The sequence below is a fragment of the Parasteatoda tepidariorum genome, chromosome 1 (genome assembly GCF_982258835.1).
Source record: "Parasteatoda tepidariorum strain Cologne lab strain chromosome 1, Ptep-v5.0, whole genome shotgun sequence".
NCBI classification, from domain to species: domain Eukaryota; kingdom Metazoa; phylum Arthropoda; class Arachnida; order Araneae; family Theridiidae; genus Parasteatoda; species Parasteatoda tepidariorum.
Genome location: NC_141755.1, coordinates 27,134,297 through 27,157,747, shown reverse-complemented (window position 1 = coordinate 27,157,747; position 23,451 = coordinate 27,134,297). Strand labels below are relative to the sequence as shown.

At 31.2% G+C, this 23,451-nt stretch overlaps 1 protein-coding gene across 1 annotated transcript in view; it reads left to right on the top strand.

The window, feature by feature from the left end:
• The window catches only part of LOC107450276 (uncharacterized), a 62,638-nt gene that overhangs the window by 19,907 nt on the left and 19,280 nt on the right, over positions 1 to 23,451 (top strand). The window contains exons 5-18 of the mRNA XM_087160506.1: positions 788 to 910; positions 997 to 1,287; positions 4,939 to 5,142; positions 6,249 to 6,420; positions 8,463 to 8,588; positions 9,375 to 9,559; positions 10,396 to 10,692; positions 12,325 to 12,495; positions 13,648 to 13,919; positions 15,865 to 16,108; positions 17,287 to 17,578; positions 17,664 to 17,842; positions 19,062 to 19,315; positions 21,003 to 21,093. Of these exons, the coding sequence (XP_087016632.1) occupies positions 788 to 910; positions 997 to 1,287; positions 4,939 to 5,142; positions 6,249 to 6,420; positions 8,463 to 8,588; positions 9,375 to 9,559; positions 10,396 to 10,692; positions 12,325 to 12,495; positions 13,648 to 13,919; positions 15,865 to 16,108; positions 17,287 to 17,578; positions 17,664 to 17,842; positions 19,062 to 19,315; positions 21,003 to 21,093 (2,901 nt within the window). The remainder of the gene's footprint in view (positions 1 to 787; positions 911 to 996; positions 1,288 to 4,938; positions 5,143 to 6,248; positions 6,421 to 8,462; positions 8,589 to 9,374; positions 9,560 to 10,395; positions 10,693 to 12,324; positions 12,496 to 13,647; positions 13,920 to 15,864; positions 16,109 to 17,286; positions 17,579 to 17,663; positions 17,843 to 19,061; positions 19,316 to 21,002; positions 21,094 to 23,451) is intronic.

Sequence of the window (23,451 nt, the reverse complement as noted above, 5' to 3'; positions counted from 1 at the left end):
GATCAGCGCTGAAAAAATAGGTGATCTTAATACAGCTCTCCCGACTTCTCACAAAATAGCAATGAATTAACTAGTGGTATCCGTTCATCGAATTCCATCACAGATATGATTCTGGTAGGGGAGTACTGTAGTGTATCTACCACAACAAAAATTATAATTCCAATTCACTAGTATATAAAACATGAGGTATCTTTTCATAGATGAAGGTTAACATTGTCGATAACTACTCATTATCCCCACATTGTTCTGTTTTTTTTTTATGAATATATTTAAGGTTTTTTACCTTACGTATCTAAATGTGAAATTAATTATTCTATTTAGTAATAATATTAAAAATGGTCAGGTATCTATATTACAGATTTATTTAATTCTATACGATTTAGTTGATAAATCGGTTTTACTGTAAATATTTTTGATCAACTAAAAAAATTTTACAAATAAATTTCTGTATAATGTTTAATCAAATGTAACTTAATAGTTTGAGTAGAAAGAGATAAACCATATTTCAAGATTTAAATGTGTTTCAATCGCTAAAGTGAATGAAATTTAATTAAATAAAATTAAATTTAATTAAATTAATAACACTTCTTTCTCTAAGAGTATAGATAATTTAAATGGGAAAAATGAATTTAAATTCCCTTTGCATTATTTATAAAATATATTTTTAAGTTCATAATTGCTGAATTTCAAAACCAAACTATATCTTTCGTTCAAATTTAATCTCGTTTGCCCATTTTTTTGGTAATAATACTTATGTTTTATGTTCACTTTGTTTTCAATCTTTTAGTTAAAAGTTGTGATTGATGATATTCATCATCATTTGGCCAAAGTTTTACGTCAAAATGCTCTCACATGGCTTGGAGATGAAATGGAATTTGAAGAAGAAGCCTTAGAGAGGAGGAAAAGAAGTGTAAGCTACCTTTGTAAATTCGAGAACGTTTTAAATTTCAATGTCATTTAACGTATCCTTACTTATAAGTGTCAACCTATTTTTAGACAGAGAATGAAAACTACAAAACTGATTTTAATTTTACCCTGACGGAGGGGGAACTGGAAACCATGGAAGTTGGAAAAAGACTTAATTACAGGTTAGAAATCCAAATCCCGAAAACAGATTCCATGGATCTCACAGTGGAGTTTTTCACAAAAGAAATCGGTAATGGAAATTACACTCCTGTATTGGCCCTCTTCAATGTCGATGTGGAAAAGAAACCAGCAGGTCTGACATACTCCAAAGGAGACCAGCCACATATCGAAATGTTGCTCAGCGACGAAATCATGACTGCCGTAAGTAGTAATATTCGTATAACATACACAAGGTGTTCTGTAATTACAACCCTTAATATATATTTCAGAACGTTTGTCAAATAAAAGTAAGAAATAAAATTATTACACATTAGGGGTTTCAAACTAATATTTAAGAGGAAAAACAAATGACGGCCAATCATTATTGAGGAAAGCGGAATAGAGAGGTCATAGTTGACTTAGTTCACTCATCTGCCTACTGAAAATTTATCAATGTTCAATCAGTTACTAGTAACTACCAACAGGAATTCGTTTCCATTGGAATAGTGATAAGTGTCCAATAGGAATAGTGTAAACTGGTTGCCATTGAAGACTATGGTATTACTGCAATAGATTGAATTGTACTAGTGGTAATGGATTAATTATATTTGTCAAGTGATATTGTTTAGCCTCTGGTGTGGACGTCTCTATTAAAAACAGAGTTCAGTTTCATTGCGGGATGAAACTTGAAGGTGTTCCTAATCTTTTTTCAATGCTTTCGGTTTCCTTCGAAAATCAAACAAATTTTGATGGTCTTAATTTTGTCATTTTGGTTAAGCATTCATTTTGTTACAATAACTTCTTTTTAACCCTCTTTTGAATATTAGTTTGGAGGCCCAATGGTTCATTGGTTAAAACGCGGGCAAATAGGGGATTGTAGTCTAGCCAACTTCGTATCGATGGGTACAAGGTTGTCTGAAGATTAAAGTCACCCATTTTACGCAATATTAACCTCATTCTCATTTTAATATCATTATTTTCGAAATTAGCGCCGAAATTTTAGCTGGTCTTGAGATTTAACCTTCATGAACCTTTTGGCTGACAATCGGCTATTACTGAGTGTTTTATTTTCGTATGTTTTTTTCTGAAAAAGGTTCTAAAAATTTTTACTAATGGATGTGTATACTTAAGGAACCAATTAGTGCCTGCTAGAGATGAGTTCGAACTCACTTTTGAAAATACGAGTCCGCCCAAGCCCCAAGAATTTTAATCCGAGCCCACTCGAGCTCGAGATTCACACGATTACTTAGAGCCCAAGTCCGCCCTTGCCCGAGGTATACGTTGGATAATTTCTTCTGTCTTTAGTATGAGGATAACTTATCTTTAAAAATATACTCCAACAAATGAAAATTGCATAATTATGGATTAATAATAAGAAAAATGCACGTGAAAAAGGCAAAGAAATGTTCTTTGTTACATACATACAAAAAGCTTGCTATTTATGGCCCTACCAGGAGCTAAGCTCCCGACGTACTTCGCCCATTCCGCCCAGTGGCAATCCCTCGCCACGGTGAGGCAGCTAGCAGGATTTGAAGGGGGATTGAAAACTTTCTTCAATAAATGAGCCCGAGCTCAAGTCGAGCCCATCTCATCTCTAGATCCGCTACGCGTTTTTAAAGGGATGTTTTTAAAAAAGGATCACCAACTTGTTAGAGTTTTTTTTTCTTTGGGCAAAATTAATGTTTATCTTTATTGAGAGCATGATCAAGCGTTCAATTTATAATTATGCTTTTTTATTTTCCTATTATGCTCGAAAATACTCATTAACGTACTATCATACGGCTATTACTGAGTGTTTTATTTTCGTATGTTTTTTTCTGAAAAAGGTTCTAAAAATTTTTACTAATGGATGTGTATACTTAAGGAACCAATTAGTGCCTGCTAGAGATGAGTTCGAACTCACTTTTGAAAATACGAGTCCGCCCAAGCCCCAAGAATTTTAATCCGAGCCCACTCGAGCTCGAGATTCACACGATTACTTAGAGCCCAAGTCCGCCCTTGCCCGAGGTATACGTTGGATAATTTCTTCTGTCTTTAGTATGAGGATAACTTATCTTTAAAAATATACTCCAACAAATGAAAATTGCATAATTATGGATTAATAATAAGAAAAATGCACGTGAAAAAGGCAAAGAAATGTTCTTTGTTACATACATACAAAAAGCTTGCTATTTATTATGAGATAATTGGCTTACTCATTACTTGTAGTCAGGGCTCCGAGCTCTCCCGAAAACTTTCTGTTGTTGTTGTTTCTAATCCCCAAGTGGTCCATCCTAATTAGACCAATTCCATAACTCCAAAAATGTCCAGAAAGTCAAAAAACAGACGAGGTTAATTTCTAGCACCCTGCCCTTTTTTCAGTCTATTTATTTTTCCCTTAGAAGATAGAGACTGTAGTATACTTGTCGAACCTGGCCCTCTGCTTAAAACAGGAACGCGCCTCTGATTAACCTGCGCGACAGGCGATGCAGTATGAGAACTGGATTGAACTAGACTCATGGTACAGGGGAAAGTGTTACAGCTTCTGTTGGCCGAAAGTGACCTGGAGCACCAAAGGTAGAAGACTGATTTAGCTCCATAGTTTCACCTGCTAGCATTAGCTGGGCATAATGGAATGGCCTTCATGCCTAGGGTGGCCCTACCAGGAGCTAAGCTCCCGACGTACTTCGCCCATTCCGCCCAGTGGCAATCCCTCGCCACGGTGAGGCAGCTAGCAGGATTTGAAGGGGGATTGAAAACTTTCTTCAATAAATGAGCCCGAGCTCAAGTCGAGCCCATCTCATCTCTAGATCCGCTACGCGTTTTTAAAGGGATGTTTTTAAAAAAGGATCACCAACTTGTTAGAGTTTTTTTTTCTTTGGGCAAAATTAATGTTTATCTTTATTGAGAGCATGATCAAGCGTTCAATTTATAATTATGCTTTTTTATTTTCCTATTATGCTCGAAAATACTCATTAATAATTAATTACTTTGTATTCTGCGAGAAAATTAGTAAAAAGATTAATAAGAATACTTTTCAGGTTTTGAATTCCCGAATTTTACGTAATTGAATTATGAGTCCTGTTAACTAAACATAAAATGTTAAAATATCTCTCTATAAATTACAGTACAGCTGTAATTTCTTTTCATAAATTTTCAAGGTAGAGTTCTATTTGTCGTAATCTTTTTTTATGAACAACAATGATATACACTCAATAACAAAAAAATCGACGCACCAAGAAGCAATCATCCGATTGCTTTGAATTTTCGGATGCATGAATGTTTTGAACAGATATGGCCTGTTTTGCTACCGTTCCTTTTGCAGCGCCTTGGGCCGGTTTTTCAGCAGGACAATACCAGACCACATACTGCACGTGTTGCCATGAGCTGTCTGCAAGCTTGTCAAAATCTTCCTTGGCCTGCCAGATCACCAGATCTCTCTCCCATCGAGCATGTCTGGGATATGATGGGAAGGCGATTGCATCTGGCACGGAATGTTGATGACCTCGTTCGACAATTGGATTAAATTTGGCAGGAAATACCGCAAGAGACCATCCGGGAGCTTTATCGGTCTATGCCACGCCGTGTGGCAGCTTGTATCCAGGCTAGAGGCGGGTCAACACCTTATTGAACTTGTTACTGTAACTCTGCAATAAATTATTCAATTGTTCTGAAATTTTAATCATTTATTATTCTGTACATTGTCTTCCTATCCACCTATTTTCGTTTCAATCGGACAACTCCTTCTTGTTGCGTCGATTTTTTTGTTATAGAGTGTAAATCCTGCTCACAAAATTCCATGAGATGGATACTGATTACTCATAAAATCGTCCCATAATCTAAATATATTTTAATATTTAATTTTGCTCAAATTTATTCTTTTCATCTTTACAGTATGATAGGGCTATTATAACTTTTGGTGAAGTGAAAAATACGAACGATGATCCAGTACCTCTCGAATTGAAATTCTCAGTCACTCAAATCAAAAATCCTAGTACCGTCTTTGATGCAAAGTACTTGGTGACAGCAGGAGCTGAGTACGACAAAGAAACATACGTCTGGGTCGGACAGTCAGAAGTTACTGTTCATAATTCAACAGTAAGTATAGCTTGATTTCCATTTTTTTATTTTTTTTTAGTTTATTTAGATTAGATTTTCTACAGTTTTGACTGCATTTCTTGTTTTTATGTTCATAGCAATAAAAATTACATTCAGAAAGATTTTCAATATGTCTTATTTCAATAAGATTTCTTTTAAATCTTTCCCTTTAGACATCAGTTAAAAGGTATTAATTTCTGATGCTAGGATACGTTTAAGTTAATTGTCGTTGCATTAGTAGTTAATTGTCGCTGCTAAAAGCAGCGTCTCAAAAATAATGGTAATTTTAGTAAGATTTATAATTTTATATCTTGTATTTTTAAATATTTTGCATTTTTTTTCCATTTATATTTTGTATTTATTGAAGGTTAAGAAAAAGACAATCTTTTGCCTGCCAGGCTGCTCTAATGGCATTCAGGATTAAATGAAAAATAAATTTCAGAATTAATTTAAGAGTTGATGATTAAACTAATTTAAAATAAAACTAATTTAATACAAAAAATGATAAATGGTAAGATTAATTACTGTAATTAATTGAAAAATTGGATTTTCACTTCTCGGCAGTCTGTTCTATACTTGGGCTGAACATTCTTAAATATTTCTAATTAAAATATCTTCATAACAACGGTGAAAAACCATTTTTTCTTAATTGTAATGAGTTTATTCAATCTATCCTGATACCTGAGAAATTTATTTTAATACGTTTTATACGTTTATTTTAATAATAGTGGTCATCAGTAACCGATCTGTTAATTAAAATTGAATTAAAAGAAATAAAAGTTAAAATTGAATTTAAAAATTTACATTTAATCTTACCTTTATAATTATTCTTAAATTTGAAGTCAAAAATTAAATTTTAAAATTCAAATTGATAATTTTACTAAATTTTTAACATTCAGCGCCCCACATCAATAGCGTGTATTTCAAACGTTATAATTTTTTTTATCTAATTCTAACTCATCATTTCAAATAACCATTCACCATTTTAAATAACTTAACTACTTTTAAAAATAATTACAAGAAAAATATTGATCGTAATTTTCGAAACAATTTCAGTTAATTTGAAATTCCTGTCAATGTGGTAATGTTGTTTATCTGACCTACAGGATGAAAAACTAGTTGAAGTAGATATCGATGGCCCTACAGAAATTCCTCTGGACAGTGCTGGAGTTTACACCATGATTACTCATTGTGCTGTTAAATCGGAGAACTTTACTTTTGAGGTCATTGCGCCGGAAGAAAGAGACGTGGTCACGGTTGGAAATTTAGGGGTGAAAGGTCAGTAGCATATTTTAAAGATTGCAGCACATATGATTTCTTCTAGACATAAATTATTCTAATTTAAGTCATTTAAGGAGACACTGGACGTTCAGAATGAAAGAAAATCCTTCAAATATCTATTATTTTGATTTTGAGATATTAACACTAGAAGGACTGAAATACCTATATTGCCCAAAAGCAGTCAAAATGACTGCATTGTGAAAGAATGACAAATGTATAAAGAAATTTGTTTAAAATTAATTTTTAATATTTTTGATATTATTTTCAGTTATATAACAAGTTATTAGTAAATATTAACAATAAAAAAAATTATATGTTGTACAAAAAGTCACCAAATTCTAAGAAATTGTGTCATCATTGTTTTTCAAATTGAAATTAAAAAGCAGTCAAAATGACTTCCTTAGGCAATCTAGTGTTAAAAAAAATACACTTCACGAGGTAACAAATCGTGATTTAATCAGAGTTTTTCTTACCGAGTTATGAAATTATAAATTTGTAAAGGTCCATTCATCAATATGTAGTTCTTGTTGCCAAAAAGTTTCTTTTACTCGAAATGGGATTTTTTACTGTTCTCACCACTTCGAAAAGTCCCTTGCGCACCAGTTTTTGTTTTATTGTAATTAAATATTTCTCAGAAACTCTTCGATGTGTCTTATTTAATTCTAAATGCATTTGATAAAATCAGTATCTTAATTTGAGCTGCGATGGCTCAGCGTTCGCCTTCCAATGCGGCGAACCGGGTTCGAATCCCAGTCGATACGAATTTCGAATCCGGCTTGCCCCCAAACCACAGTGCTGACGTGAAATGTCCTCAGTGGTAGACGGATCATGGGTTAGAGTCCCCTTGCTAACCGTGGGAGGTTATTGTGGTTTTCTTCTCCATGTAATGCAAATGCGGGTTAGTTCCATCAAAAAGTCCTCCACGAAGGCACATTTCTCCCAATACTCGATTCAGGAGTTCACTTGTCCTCTGGATTGGGTTCAAAATTATGAGGCTACGGAATTGAACATTAGTAGTCGTAAACTCATAAAATTGGGTCGGCTGTTCAACGACGGTTATAAAATAAAAAATATAAAGTATCTTAATTTAATTGTTTAATAATTGAACAAACATAATTAAAGCATGCTTTTTCAAGAAATGAAAATTGATGACAAAATGAAAATTTAATGTTTAGTTACGTTATATTTTTGTACGGTTATCATAACCCCCTTAAATTAATTTAAATGTCTATAAACAACGTATTTTGGTAAAAATTTCATCAAAAAATTAAAATACTTTCGAGGAACTTTCTAATTACTAACAATAAAAACCATACTTTCAACTAGAACTTTAAAACAAATTATTATCTTTTTTTTGGAAATTTTGTACACAGACGCTACCAATTATTAACGCTACCAATATTCTGTTAAAATTTGAAAATGATCGAATGAAAATTGTACTTTCTTGTTTTGAATGTCTTGTGTCCCCTTAAAAAATATAACATTTCACCAATATTTTCTCTGGTTTTACCCATATTTTGTTCCAGTGTTATAAACTGTTTTGCCATAGTTAAGTACTTTACTTCTTAAAAGTTCATTATTTTCTTATAGCCAATTACTTAATAAATTCCTTATTATTGTTTTCATTATGTAGTGCTTCTTCTCTTCAAATCTCAGTTTTAAATAAATCAGAAACCTTAAAAGATGATAAAAGTTAACCAAGTAAATTATAAATTTACAATCTTCGACAGTTTTTTTTAATTGAAACTCTTTTTTACCAATTTATTGATTTCTTAAGGTTCTCAGAGGTAAATCCGGAAAATTATATGAAAGTAATATCTTTATTTATTAAGTTACATATTGATATTTTTGAAAAATTTCTGCTTAATTTCATTCATTGAAATGTGTCTAATGAATTAAATCAAATAAACTTCAATTTTAAACACTGAAGTCGTAAGTACTTTTAAAAATTGTGCAATTTTTTTTTGTTTTGACTTATTAAACTGTTACATTATATTATACTGTTATGTATGCTATTCATTTTTTTGTTGTTGTTGCAGATTTTGACGTGAATTATGATACGGTCCCCCAAAGTGTTTACTTCTACAACACAACTAAAATAGGATCCGATGATGACGTCATCTATACTTCCGCAGTTATGAATCTGGGTATCATGACTAATGTTGGTAAGTTCTACGGTAAAATTTTTTTTTTTATTTATAAGAGTTGGGCAAAAACGAATCACGAAAATGAATCAAATTCGAACAGCTTGGTTGATTTGGATTCAAATCAGAAAATTTAGAAACTGAATAGAAACTAGGAGTCAATGAATTTTTGTAATGAATTTAAATTTATTCGGTCTGTTCTGCCACCAATAAAATTGATTTTAAAATGCTTGCGTTTTTTAAGCTTCCGTCACACTCTAATCAAACTAGCTAGTCAACAGAAACTATCTTTTCATTGGACCCAATATAAAATTGTCCGATTCACTCAATAATTTAATGCCAATTTACAACTAACATCGGCCGCATATAGAATTGTCAGATTCATCCGATATTTAAGTGCCAATTTACAACTAACATCGGCTCTATATAGAATTGTCCGATTCACTCAATATTTTAGTGCCAATTTACAAATAAAATCTGCCGGAATTGTCAGATTCATCCCATATTTTATAATCATTATTCAACCAATATAAGCCCTATATTGGCCTCATATAAGCCGATATTGATGCAGCATAGGACCAATATCAAAAAATCTAGATATCCCAATATAGGTTTCACGGAGCATGTTCATCTAGGACCCATATTGAGCCAATTTTGAGCCCAACTGGGGCCGAGGTATAATTGTTGCTAGGGGAGTGATCTATTCCGTACCCAACCATACAGCTGTATAGGTACTTTTCCTTCTTTCCTCTTAATATTTTCTTCACTCAAGTTGAATTTAATGAAAATAATGTATTATTTTTTTAGGAAATTATCGAGAGCCCAGAGACAGGGGAAATGTAATTAATGTTACGTTTGCAATTTATGCTCTGAACAATGAGACAAACCTGGGAAAAGAGGTGAGCTTTGTCACCAAAGTTGTCGTTGGTAAAGAAGAGCTCTACAGCGCACCTTTCAAAGTGAAACTTGTGGAGAGGAAAAAAGCAGATAAGGTAATATTATTTTCACAGCATGTAATATACAGCAATAATATACAGCATGTTATATTAACCGGGTAACAAAAAAAAATTGTCTCTTTTTCAAATTGAGATAAAATTAATGAGATAAAAATGTCTATTTTAAATTTCGAAGTTCCTAAAAAAAAGTTTGAAATTTATTACTTGGTATTTTCGAAGTTTTAACTTTCTACAGGTTTTTAATTGTTTTCAAGAATTTTTATTTTTAATTTTTAAGAGAAAATTTTTAGAAATCATTTAGATACTTTTCTGCAAAATATTGGGTAAAAAAACAGGGGATACCTTCAAATTTTCCACAGAATCTATTTTTAGAATGTTTAAAATTTGGCTCATAAAGCCTACAAAAATTTAAAAAAATCTCTCTCCATTAAATTGTCAGGACCAACCCATGATGGGAAGAATGTAGCAAGGGATGCGGGAATATTTTAAAAGAAAATTTTGGTCTTCAAAACGTTTTAGAAATGGAATCCGAAAAATATGTAGAAATTTTAAGGAAATAGGAAATAAGGAGGTTTTAAGGAAATAAAATTTAAAATGTTTTAAGATTTATGAATTTAGAGGCGTTTTATAACTTAAGATAGTTTTTTGCAGTATCATTATTATGGTTTCAAATTATAGTATTAATCTTCATTTGTCTTCTGCTTTTAAACTTTAAAAATACAAATTTTTAAGCAATATTTAATCATAAAGATGGTAGCATTTAATGACGTGTGGAGATTCGAAGAGTTGCAAATGTCTCGTGATTTCTGAATGTATCCTCAAAGCAGTTTATTCTTAAAACATTAATGACATTTTTCTTTCCTTCAATATAGATGGTTACAGTTAGATCTACTAAAGGTGAACTGACTACTACGGAAGTAGCAATTGGAGACATGGCTATTTACACACTGTGGTCGAATCTTACCAACTATGGTTACGCTGATTACGTCATGGAAGTAGATGTTCTTCGTGTCAAAGGTATACCCAGGCTGGAGGCTTGTTCGGCGAGATTATGGAACTACAAAGGAAGTTTTGATGTTCCTTATTTAAATACGACCTTCATTGATCCAGAAATAACTGATGGCGGAAAATTTTTGTTCAAATTTAACAGAATACATGTAACTGGGCAGGTAAGTTTTGATGTTCCTTGACAAAACAGAAGAAATCTGATTTTTGTTGTTGTTGTTGTTAATCTATTATTTAAACCAGTTGAAAATGAAAACCTATGAATAAATTAAAACGCAATTAAGGATATCATCTCTTTGGCACAGATGAGACACTGGTCACCCTTTTATTTATTTTTTTCTTATTGCAAACAAAAATATATTTTGATATTTTTTATAATTAAAAAAAAATCTAATAGTTGCTAAAAATATCTGTTAGATTATCAGAACTATGTATGTAATGAAGTCCAATAAAAGTAGTTAGAAATGTTTTTTTCATTCATATTCTAAAATGTATCAATAATTGATTTTATAAATTAAAGAAATTTCATTGATGAATTTCCATATCCCTTAGATCTAAGTGACGAAAAATAAGTACAAATTTGAAAAATTATTGTTTGGAAGTAAGCCGTCAGTCCATACTTGTCGAGAGACACACGTGTCCTTATCTGTGCTTATATATCCCTATTGCATAACCATAAATTATTAAAATTCTAAATATTTTCTCACTTATGTTGGTCTAAATTAATGCAAAATAAGGAGAAAAGACATGAAAAATGGGCTTAAGGAAAATTCCGTGTCAATTCCGTGTCATCATATGCAATATGTATTAATATAATCATTCTGCTAAAAAGATTTATAAGATATATTATTTTGGTAGAAACTGCATACAGTCCAAGTAATCAGTTGTTCTAGGAAATCGTAATACTTACAATAACAAGCATAAGCTTCATGTCAGTATCGAGTTTAGTACATACTAACAAAAACATAATAAAAAATATGCTGCAATAAGTTTTTTTTCACAGGCTGGAGAGGTCTTTCTTGTCGACCAGTGATGCATAAGAGTGTATTGGTCAGCAACCTTTTAGATAAAATCGATTACTTCGGTCCTATTTGTAATTATTATCGTAGTCTATAACACTCATGAACACCAACGTATTGACGATAAATTATTTTAAAAAAAACTATAATTTAAAATATTTCAAAGTGCTTAAAATAAATTAAAATGTTTATAAGTGGAAGAGTAGGTTATTAATTAAAAATTATGCATGATATTTAAATTTATAGATGAGCAATATATATTCAGAAAGTAAGCCTTTGTTGAAAGTAAGTTATGTTTTTGAGATGTAAATTGTAGCACTATGACGCGTCAATAACTTGACTTTTTTTGCAGTTAAGATGTTTTTCAACCTAAAACTATATCCATAATATTACATAAAAAAATTTTTTGCAGCCAATTCATAGTGTTTAACTCTTCAAACAACATGTCTGCGTATAAGTCAATTTTGAATACGTTTTTCAAGTTATTTTTCTGCAATAAGAGATTATAAATATTATTAAGGTATTTCAGCATGAGGGTTCGTCACGTTAAATTCTATTCAATAAGTAATTAAAAAAATGTTTAGTTTCAACAACTTTATTTTAATTCAAAAAGACTTGAATGGGAATAATTTGTTAGAATCCTTTTTAAAATTTTTTATAAATAGCAAAATGTGAACTTTGTGTTAACACTGAATAAGAGCAATGCTATATATAGTTACCTTAATTTATTATCAGAGAATTTCAGCAATGTACTAATGAAAAACTTTTACATTCTAGAGAACACCATCTATTTATAACGATTCTATGATGTATATCCACCTCATCATGAAAATAAGCGACTTGAGCGTAAATAACGAGAACACGCAACTAGCACCAAAAATAAAGATTGGTACTCAAGGCAAGCCAGAACATGAGGTGGTTGTTGCAGCTCTCACTATTCAAAAGAAAGTATGTTAAGATTTCTTCCGGTAATTCTTTGTCTGTTACTCTAAAATCAGTTAGGAGCCACTTTATTAAAGATACATCACCTCTTATTTAAAGAAAAAAAAACTGCAATTAGTTTGAATCTTACCCATCAATAATTATATGCATATTTATCGTTTCCTATAAAATGACACAAAAGGAATATGTTTTTCTTGGATAATTTTCAAATAACAGAAGATAATTTTGTTTTGTTTTCGTGCCTTTGTCTTGAAGTTCTCAATATTTGAAAGGTGCATGAGGCCGCTATCTCTGTTTTCAGTTCTCTCTTATTGACCACTGCGATTTCTCTGTCAGCATTCCAACTCGGCCAATTAAATCGGTTACTCTCATCGATCACCATACTTCGCGAGATTCTTTTCGCCTACCTCTCTTCCTTTTTCCATCTGGTGACTCCAATCCAGTTCCGTAGTCTCAATCACCTAAAAAGATAAGTGCGTTATAAAATTTTAGGAGAGTTTTTACAATGCTTCACAATTACTGAACAGTAAATAAGTTATATTTATTTCTAGACACGTTTCTACGTGAAAATGTGCTTAAACAACGTATGCAGTTAAAACAAAGAAGACAAAATAACTTTTTAAAGTTCTAAAGCAATATCGAGATTTAACTTTTTGTACTATTACTAAATAATCACTTTGGCGAAAAATATTAAGGAGTTTTCATAATAACCTAACTAACTAGCAAAAACAAGTTGGATGAAATTGTAATGGTAACCAAGAAAATTATTAGGTAACATCGGAAACTAAATTCACGAAAACAAATTTGAATTCATTCCATTAAAAAAAAAATTTGTGTTCTTTTATTCGAATAATTTTTAATTCTGATTTCATATGGGGGGGGGGTGATTGAGAGAGTAGGTGACGGTGTCTTCTGGTATAAGTTAAAAATTTTGGTAAAAAATTCCAGCCAATCTAACCAAAACAAATCTAAAAATTCATTTTATTCAGAAATAACTTTCAACCAATCATATTAAAATTTTAGAAAATTCGGTTCAAATTCGATTCTTGTTTAGTTATTTTTCTAACTCAATTTGACAGTTTAATAAAACTAATTTATCATCAGCTCGAAATAAATATCAAAATAAATGCATTAAAGTACGTTAAAAATGTCTTCTAGGGTGATTATCAATCTCCTGATATGATTGTCGAAAATGGCGTTGCGTGGCCTTACTTATACCTTGGTGGAGCAGTTGTACTCAACATTACCATGCTTGTACCCAGAGGACAAGGATACGCAGGTGTGTTTATGGAAGCTTCCGGTGAGAATAATCCTCCACTACCCGCAGTCCATGTCTGCAGAACGGAATTGAGTGATGTTGGCCGAAATATACCCTGTCTCCGTATGCATCAGGACGAGGTCAACGCAAATTTTACCAAATATTCTAAAACGTAAGATTTACTGATGTTTAGTAAAATGATATGAAATAATGTTCAAGAATTTCTTGTTGCCTTTGTGTTTAATTATATCTTTTTTTTCATATCCTATCTTCTTATCTTTTGTGTTTAATATGGACTATAGAATATTGCTCATAACATAGTTTTTTTTTTGTTTGAGCGTTGAATGGTCGTCCTAATTTTGAAATTAAGCCTACCAATATTCAACTCCGTAGCCATGTAATTTTAAACCCAATCCAGAATACAAGGGGACACTCAAGTATTAGAAAAAATTTGCCCTCGTAGAGGTCTTTTTGATGGAACTAATCCACATTTGAGTTACATGGAGGGGAAAACCACGAAAACCTTTCAAGGTTAGTCTGACAGAAAGGGGACTCTAACCCATGATCCGCCTACCACTCAGGATATTTTACGTCAGCACTGTGGTCGGAGCAAGCCAGATGCGACCATCGCTGGGATTCAAACACTAGTTACGTCATTGGAAGGCGAGTACTTTATCCTCTAAACCACCATGGCTCTTACAACACAGATTTTATTTTATAATTCTATAACCGTCATTGAACAGACGACCCAATTTTGAGTGCACGACTACTAATGTTCAACTCTGTAACCTTGTAATTTTGAACCCAATGCAGAAGACAAGGGAATTCCTTGAGGATTTTTTGATGGAACAATCCCGCATTTGCGTTACATGGTGATGAAAACCACAAAAACATTCCACAGTTAGCCTGACGGAAAGGGGACTCTAACTCTTGATTCGTCTATCACTGAGGATATTTTTACATCACCACTGTGATCAGTGCGAGCCGAATGCGGGATTCGTATAGACCAGCCATCGCTGGGATTCGAACCCCCTTCACCTCATCACAACATAGATTGTTATATTAGTGCCAACATTGTTCTCAGTAACATGTTTATCCTCGCATAGTAGCTTACGTGCTTTGGGTTAAATCACAATTACAAGCAATCTATTTTTACAATTAGTTATTATTTCTCCTCAGTTATTAACGAGCTTATAATTAAAAGCTATAGAAATTTGATGAATTCAAAGATATTTATGGGGACAAGTTTTTTTAACATCGTTCCCGATAATATGTTTGTCCTTGTTATTGACTTGCGTGAACACTTATTTACTTTATTTCTATAAGAACACACAACCTTTTCTTAAATCACCCATATTTTATTTATCATTTTCGTAATCTATTAGAGTTGTCCAAATGAAAAAAAATAGACGCGTATTAAAACTTCAGAAATACAGTAATGATAGTAGCGTCAATATATATATATATATATATATATATATATATATATATATATATATATATATATATATATATATATATATATATATATATATATATATATATATATATATATATATATATATATAATATATATATATATATATATATATATATATATATATATATATATATATATATATATATATATATATATATATATATATATATATATATATTGAGCATCAATATGGATAAATATATCCAAGATAGAAGGGCATCACGGAGTCATGTAACTTATTGACCATTTTGCATGAAAGTATTTAATGTGAGGGCAAAGTCGTACACTTTTTCATAATTCTGTTCGATTAGGCCCCTTCATGACCAAAGTTTCTGTGAGTGAAATATTGCTATGGCAGATGCAAGTACTTATGTTCCAAATTTCAATGAAATTAGAAGCAAAAATGGACTGAAATTGAAAATCTATTTATTGAACGTTCATTCATTGGAAAATGTATTCATTGTGCTTTGTTGAAAATTGTCTAAACTTAAAGCTTTTTCTGAAAGTTTTGAAATATTTTACTTGCATTACATGTGTGGTTATGCCTGGTTTTTGTGAAAAGGTTTTTCTTTTAACGTTTTTCGAGTTTTGAAAGCTTTATGCCATTTTTAACGTGCTGTTATGTATCTATGTTTAGCGATCCAAAGAATCGTGTAAAGCCTGACATGACGAGTATCATGCTGGGAGATGTAGGAGCTTTGCCTGTCGATGGAAAGAACTTTGCAAGAGTCTCTGTAGTTGTTGAAATGCCAGAAGGCACCACATTTAAGGAGGATGAACAATACCCAATTAGCTCCGGCTTGTTGATCTCTAAAAATACAATTTGGAGTGCGATGGCCAACTATACGATGAAAAAGGCACCACCACCTGATTTAGAAGAGGTAAACTAAAAACATGTTTTTTTTCTTCAAAAATATGTTTATCTTCGCAAAATCCTCAATTTTATCATAAAGTATCTAAAAAGTGTAGTTCTCTATGTCAAAGTATAAAATCATTATAATTTTAAATTAAATTTATGTATATTTATACTTTTTTATATATAATTAAGCTTCAATACAATATAAACTAATAAATGTAGCATTAGTAAGTTTAGAATAATTATAAAATTATCTTGTCCTTATTAAGTATTAAAGTTATCCCAGCTTACTACAAACTAACGATCAATAAGCATAAATCATGAATGATCTTGTTTCGTATCAAATATGTGAGTGATTTGATTTTGTCCCAGTTCGTTAGCAATTAACTGCCAATAAATATAAATTTATTACGATCTTACTTCAAATAAACCCCATGAATGATTTGATTTTTACCTTGTTCATTAAAATTATTGAGGAATAATATTTTTAGATTTAAATTTGGGAATGTAAATCAAAATATAAGTATTTCTGATCTTGAATAATCAGTTTAAAGGTAATTCATTTCCAGTAATACAGATAAGTGTTTTTTTGGATTTCATTTTTTAAAAGTGAATTAGTTACTTAATGTTTTTATTTTACTTTTCTCTTGCTTTGTCAGTCGTTTTTTGAGACAAAAAATAAACATTTATTAGCACAATTCTTGTTTATTTATTAGCTAATTTATTTTTTACCTACGCCCGGTGGCTGAGCGGTAGCGCTTCACGCTGTCGTGCCACAGGTCCCTGGTTCGATCCTCGGGCAGGGCAAGTTCGACTCAGCCTTTCATTCCTTCAGTGGATCTATAAATGAGTAACAAGCATGCTTGGGAACTAAACACTGGGGGTTCCGCATTCGGCTGACCACCTTACCGGAATATCTGCTCCTGCACCCCAGAGCCCAAGGTCAAGAAAACTGAGATGGGCACAGTAGGCCTTGGCCCTCTTGGGCTGTCAGGCTGTAGGACTGAGCTTAGTTTAGTTTTATTTTTCAACTGCGTCTAAATATTGTATGTGTACAGTTCGATACTGTCATAACTGATGTGAAGCACTATTTTTGCTCTCGTCTAAGTGAAGAAAACATTGAATTATTGAAATGTTATTGAATTAATTTGAATTTTAATAAGTGTAAAGTTTTCTTACATCGAATACTATCAAAATATTTAGAGTCAATGGCCTGACGCTTCTGCTCACTACGATGCTGAAAAAAAAATTGTACCAGGTCATTTGGCCGAAGTTGACATTTGGCTGGACACAAAGATACAAACCATTTCAACCGTGGTGATGGAAGTAGAAGGAACCACCAGAGATATCAGTCTTTGTGGTTTGAAGGTGAAATCTTTCGGGAGGAACCTTCCATGCGTGGATATGCAAACTGAACCTTTCTATCATCCGCACGACAACCCCCTCGACGGTAATAAAGTTGCAGGACTAAAATTTTCTGCTTTATCGAACGTAGGTAAGTAAACTTATTTACACCGAAATGATTTTTTAAAATTGTAAACCATCAGCAAACAAATATGTAAATGTGATTTTTCTCTCAGGATTCCGTTCAGATCCCGACCATGACAGGTTGGTGGCCATCGCTCTTGTGAGAATAGGACCTTCCTGTAAACAGCCGGAAACTACCCTGCAGTGGAGAGTGAATTTTGGTGGCGGGAGCCGAAAAGGTGAAGTCAAAATAAAAGTCGATTTAGAAGCAGATACCTCTAGTAATACAATGGTAAATATCTCAAGTTCAAACAAATCATTCATGCAGTTAACAAGAAAGCTAAACCTAATGTCGATTGGATACATGCAAGCGACGTCACATGCGGGTAAATCATGGCATTTGTTTTTGCCATGATTCAGCAGCCAATCAGGTTCAACATACGTGCGTGACGTCACTTGCAGGTGTCCAATTGAGTTTTATCTGAAAATTGATTCAGCGTGAAAATATACCAAGCTTAATATCTAACAATCACGTGATTAGACACAACCATGTGATTTCAGCTATATTCTTCTTCTCGAGTTCTTGTCAAATACGTTGATTTTTTATATATAAACACTTTTATAAAGTCACGATAGTACAATGGCCCATATAGCTTCAAATCAATTTGTCTCAGCTTATCTGGTAAATTAAAGAAACTGGTGAACAATGATGATCACATTGTATCCATGCTACAATTTATTCAGAATTTGTAAAGCTTTAACTTTTATGATACTCATGGCAGAAAAACAGGCTCTTGTAGAGGTGCTTTTAAACATTTGCTAAGGCAAAAAGATATAAATAAGTAAAAGTTTTTTTGCCTACGTGAATTTTGTGAAGATATTTGACAATACTATTTTGCTGTAAAAACATTTCGCATTTGTTGACTCTAAGTGTGACAATAAAATAGTAGAATCATTCTTATAGAAGTTGAATTTAGCTCATGGGTGTGTATAGCACAGAACTTAAATTTTTAATTGTAAGAAGAGTTTGAGTAAAAAATATATTTACCTCAACATTGGGGGAAAGCGAAAGAAAAAAAAATAATTTGTAATACCAGTTAATCATTTTAAAACTTCGCTTAAAATTAAGAAAGTGTAATTACACTAGATTTTTGAAGTGTACTTTTAAGAAAAGTTGTAAGTTAGATGTTAAATCATTCTATGTAAATTAATGGATTTTGTTTGAATTATGAAGTCAAGGGAAATGAGAATCTAGATATTTGGAAGTAATTTCATTCCGTGTAACTTAAAATTATGAAACTCACTATTTAACCCACATATAAAAAGTTCCACTTAAAAAAAATGTAGAAACAATTATGTGCAAGTCAAGGAGATCGATGTCTAAAAATCAATGTGTTTCTTCTACATTTTTTACCTCTTTACTTTGGTTCTATGTTATTTTACTATCAGTGCTAAAAGATCTTTGTGCTAGTCTCTCTTAGATGAAATTATTCCAATTCTTTTCATTTTAGGCTTCCAAAGAGCCAAAAGCCCTGGCATTTAAAGCTGCATATCCAAATAAAGCCATCTCCATGGGCAGTCCAGTGGTTGTTGATTTGGAAGTGTCTTTGGAACCTGGTTCCTTGGCACCTGTCGTTGTTGAACTTAAAAACACTGATGCAAACAAGAGATATCCATACGACATGTGCCTTGGCGGTATCTGGTTCAGGGGGAGAAATTACCCATGCTTCTCTCCTGTTCAAGTGGAGAGCAACTTTTCATCAAGGTAAAATATAACCGTCATTTATTTTCATTGACGAAATTGGCATCAAAAATTATAAAAGTTTTATCACTCTTAAAACATACGTTTTTGCTCATTTTTTTCAAAGTAGTTACGTGATAATTTTACATTCTGGAATTCAAAATTTGAAATAATTTATCAATTTATTAAACTTTTATTAAATCAATTTATACAAAATAGGATTTAGTAGCACGCTCAGAGTGTTTGACGTACCTGCTGTGTCAGTTTAAGGGTTAGTGATAGTTATTATGTTACTCGTAAACACTTAAAATGATTTTATAAGCAAGATGTATATAAAATATAAAACATGTAGAGGAAATAATATCAGAATTGTGCACATAGTTTCAAGTTAAGATTAAAAAAATAAAAAATGTAAAAAGGAAAAAGAAGTGAGAATGATGAATATAACCCTTCGGAGGGCAGAAAATTGTAGTCAGAAAGAACCGTAAGAATTGTGATGATCCTATGTGTGATCAACCTATGTATGATTAGCCAATGTATGATCATCCAATGCATGTTACGTACGAAATGAAGCAATCTGTCTTATGTTTAATTTTTTTTTGAAATTTCATGCGGTTTTTTAAAAACTGCATAGTTTAAGCGATAAGATTTATTTCAATTTTAATAGTTTATATTATTATCTCCCCCTGTAAGGATTACGAATTAATAGAGATTAAAAGACTAGTCATTTACTGGGTTACTCTTACTGACTGATCGATTGCATAGTTGCAAGGGACAGAGAACTTTTTTATTGAACTTGAAGAGTTAATATTTCATTTTCATTTTCGCACAAAAAATGAATCATTTGATATTATTTAAATTATTATGATATGACTAGTTAAAATTATTAATTATGAATTCTATGATTAGTTCCAGAATTAAATAAAAGTAGCATTTAAAGCATGCAATAAAATTATTACTTTTTAAATTCTATCCAGCAATAAATGGTACCCACCAATGGGCAGATTCTCATGATCTGAATCCGGTTATAAGTTCTCGTTACCTGATACCGGCAAATTTGACCGGATATCTAGTGCCGTTTAACACTCATTTATGCTAAGGATAAAAGTATTTAAGGTTTATAGTAAACTTAAACTTTACTATAAACTTATGGTTTATAGTAACCTTTATGAGAACAATAATATCTTTTTTGTATTTAAACTGAAATTATTTGGTTTAGGCAAAATTTTGTAGCGTGTAAAATTTTAAAGTTCCTGACTTCAATAAATGGGAATGGAAATTTGATAGTACACATTGAAAACAAAATAAATTATAGAATCACAGCTACTGTTCCAGAAGCTATTTAATCTCGTAGGTTGGCTCAAAATTATAAGTATGTGGAGTTAAACAAATCTTAATTTCTAATTCAATCTAATCTTTCAAATTTCTAATCTTTCTACTCTAACATAAATTTAACTGAGTATTGTGCTTAATTCATTTCTTTTATTATTTTAAGTAAGCGTTATAGCTCATTTATATTAAATAAGTAATTTATTCAGTATTTTTTTAACTGTGAGTTATACTTGATATCTCTTATGCTTTTCTCATCTTGAGCATTATGCGTAATTTTTTTTATTTATAACAAAACGTTATACTTGCTGAGTTTTCTTTCAAAAAAGAAAATCTTAAGGTTAGGCCTAATTTCCTTATCTTTTGTTTTCCTTCCTTTTAGTGGTTCGGGTAACAACCGAAATGACAGTGCTGTCTATAATCTTGGTCTAGTCTGTAATACTTTCGTCGATAATCGGGATGAAGAAAATAAGGTAACGATTATTAATTATTAATCTATGACGATTGGTTGTGTCATTATTATTACTTTAGATCAGAAATTATGAGAAATTTGGGAATAAGGTAATGAAGAAAATAGGGTAATGATTATTAATTATTGATCTATGACGATTGGTTGTGTCATTATTATTACTTTAGATCAGAAATTATGAGAAATTTGGGAATAAGGTAATGAAGAAAATAGGGTAATGATTATTAATTATTGATCTATGACGATTGGTTGTGTCATTATTATTACTTTAGATCAGAAATTATGAGAAATTTGGGAATAAGGTAATGAAGAAAATAGGGTAATGATTATTAATTATTGATCTATGACGATTGGTTGTGTCATTATTATTACTTTAGATCAGAAATTATGAGAAATTTGGGAATAAGGTAATGAAGAAAATAGGGTAATGATTATTAATTATTGATCTATGACGATTGGTTGTGTCATTATTATTACTTTAGATCAGAAATTATGAGAAATTTGGGAATAAGGTAATGAAGAAAATAGGGTAATGATTATTAATTATTGATCTATGACGATTGGTTGTGTCATTATTATTACTTTAGATCAGAAATTATGAGAAATTTGGGAATAAGGTAATGAAGAAAATAGGGTAATGATTATTAATTATTGATCTATGACGATTGGTTGTGTCATTATTATTACTTTAGATCAGAAATTATGAGAAATTTGGGAATAAGGTAATGAAGAAAATAGGGTAATGATTATTAATTATTGATCTATGACGATTGGTTGTGTCATTATTATTACTTTAGATCAGAAATTATGAGAAATTTGGGAATAAGGTAATGAAGAAAATAGGGTAATGATTATTAATTATTGATCTATGACGATTGGTTGTGTCATTATTATTACTTTAGATCAGAAATTATGAGAAATTTGGGAATAAGGTAATGAAGAAAATAGGGTAATGATTATTAATTATTGATCTATGACGATTGGTTGTGTCATTATTATTACTTTAGATCAGAAATTATGAGAAATTTGGGAATAAGGTAATGAAGAAAATAGGGTAATGATTATTAATTATTGATCTATGACGATTGGTTGTGTCATTATTATTACTTTAGATCAGAAATTATGAGAAATTTGGGAATAAGGTAATGAAGAAAATAGGGTAATGATTATTAATTATTGATCTATGACGATTGGTTGTGTCATTATTATTACTTTAGATCAGAAATTATGAGAAATTTGGGAATAAGGTAATGAAGAAAATAGGGTAATGATTATTAATTATTGATCTATGACGATTGGTTGTGTCATTATTATTACTTTAGATCAGAAATTATGAGAAATTTGGGAATAAGGTAATGAAGAAAATAGGGTAATGATTATTAATTATTGATCTATGACGATTGGTTGTGTCATTATTATTACTTTAGATCAGAAATTATGAGAAATTTGGGAATAAGGTAATGAAGAAAATAGGGTAATGATTATTAATTATTGATCTATGACGATTGGTTGTGTCATTATTATTACTTTAGATCAGAAATTATGAGAAATTTGGGAATAAGGTAATGAAGAAAATAGGGTAATGATTATTAATTATTGATCTATGACGATTGGTTGTGTCATTATTATTACTTTAGATCAGAAATTATGAGAAATTTGGGAATAAGGTAATGAAGAAAATAGGGTAATGATTATTAATTATTGATCTATGACGATTGGTTCTGTTATTATTATTACTTTGCATCAAAAATTATGAGGTGTTTGGGAATAAGGTAATGAAGAAAATAAGGTAATGATTATTAATTATTGATCTATGACGATTGGTTATGTTATTATTATTACTTTAGATCATAAATTATGAGGAATTTGGGATTAACTTTTCATTGACATAAAGTTAAAAATAACGGAAGGTCATATAAGTATGTGTAAAGTTATCTACTATATTCATAGCTTTCAAGTTTTTCTATGCTCAATTAAAATATTCAATAAGTTTTCCCACTAAATTGAAAACAATATAACTTTTTCTTAAAAATTTGTCGTAATCTAAACATTTGGCGAAATCAACAAATTTTATCAAAATCATGCGCACCAATCATGCTCACCGAAAGAGTACAGCATCCATAAATTTTTTTATACCATAAAATCCATTTTTAACCGGAAAATTTTATACCATAATTTTTACAGTAACATTTATTTAATTACGGTGATTCAGTGATTTTAGAGTAAATATTATTGTAAAAATTATGGTAAATTTTTATGCAAAAATAAATTTTACAGTAAAAAGTACCGGTACCCTTAGTCCCAGTACTTTTTACCATAATTAGAACAGGAATTACTTTACAGTGTACTTCCATTATTAGCT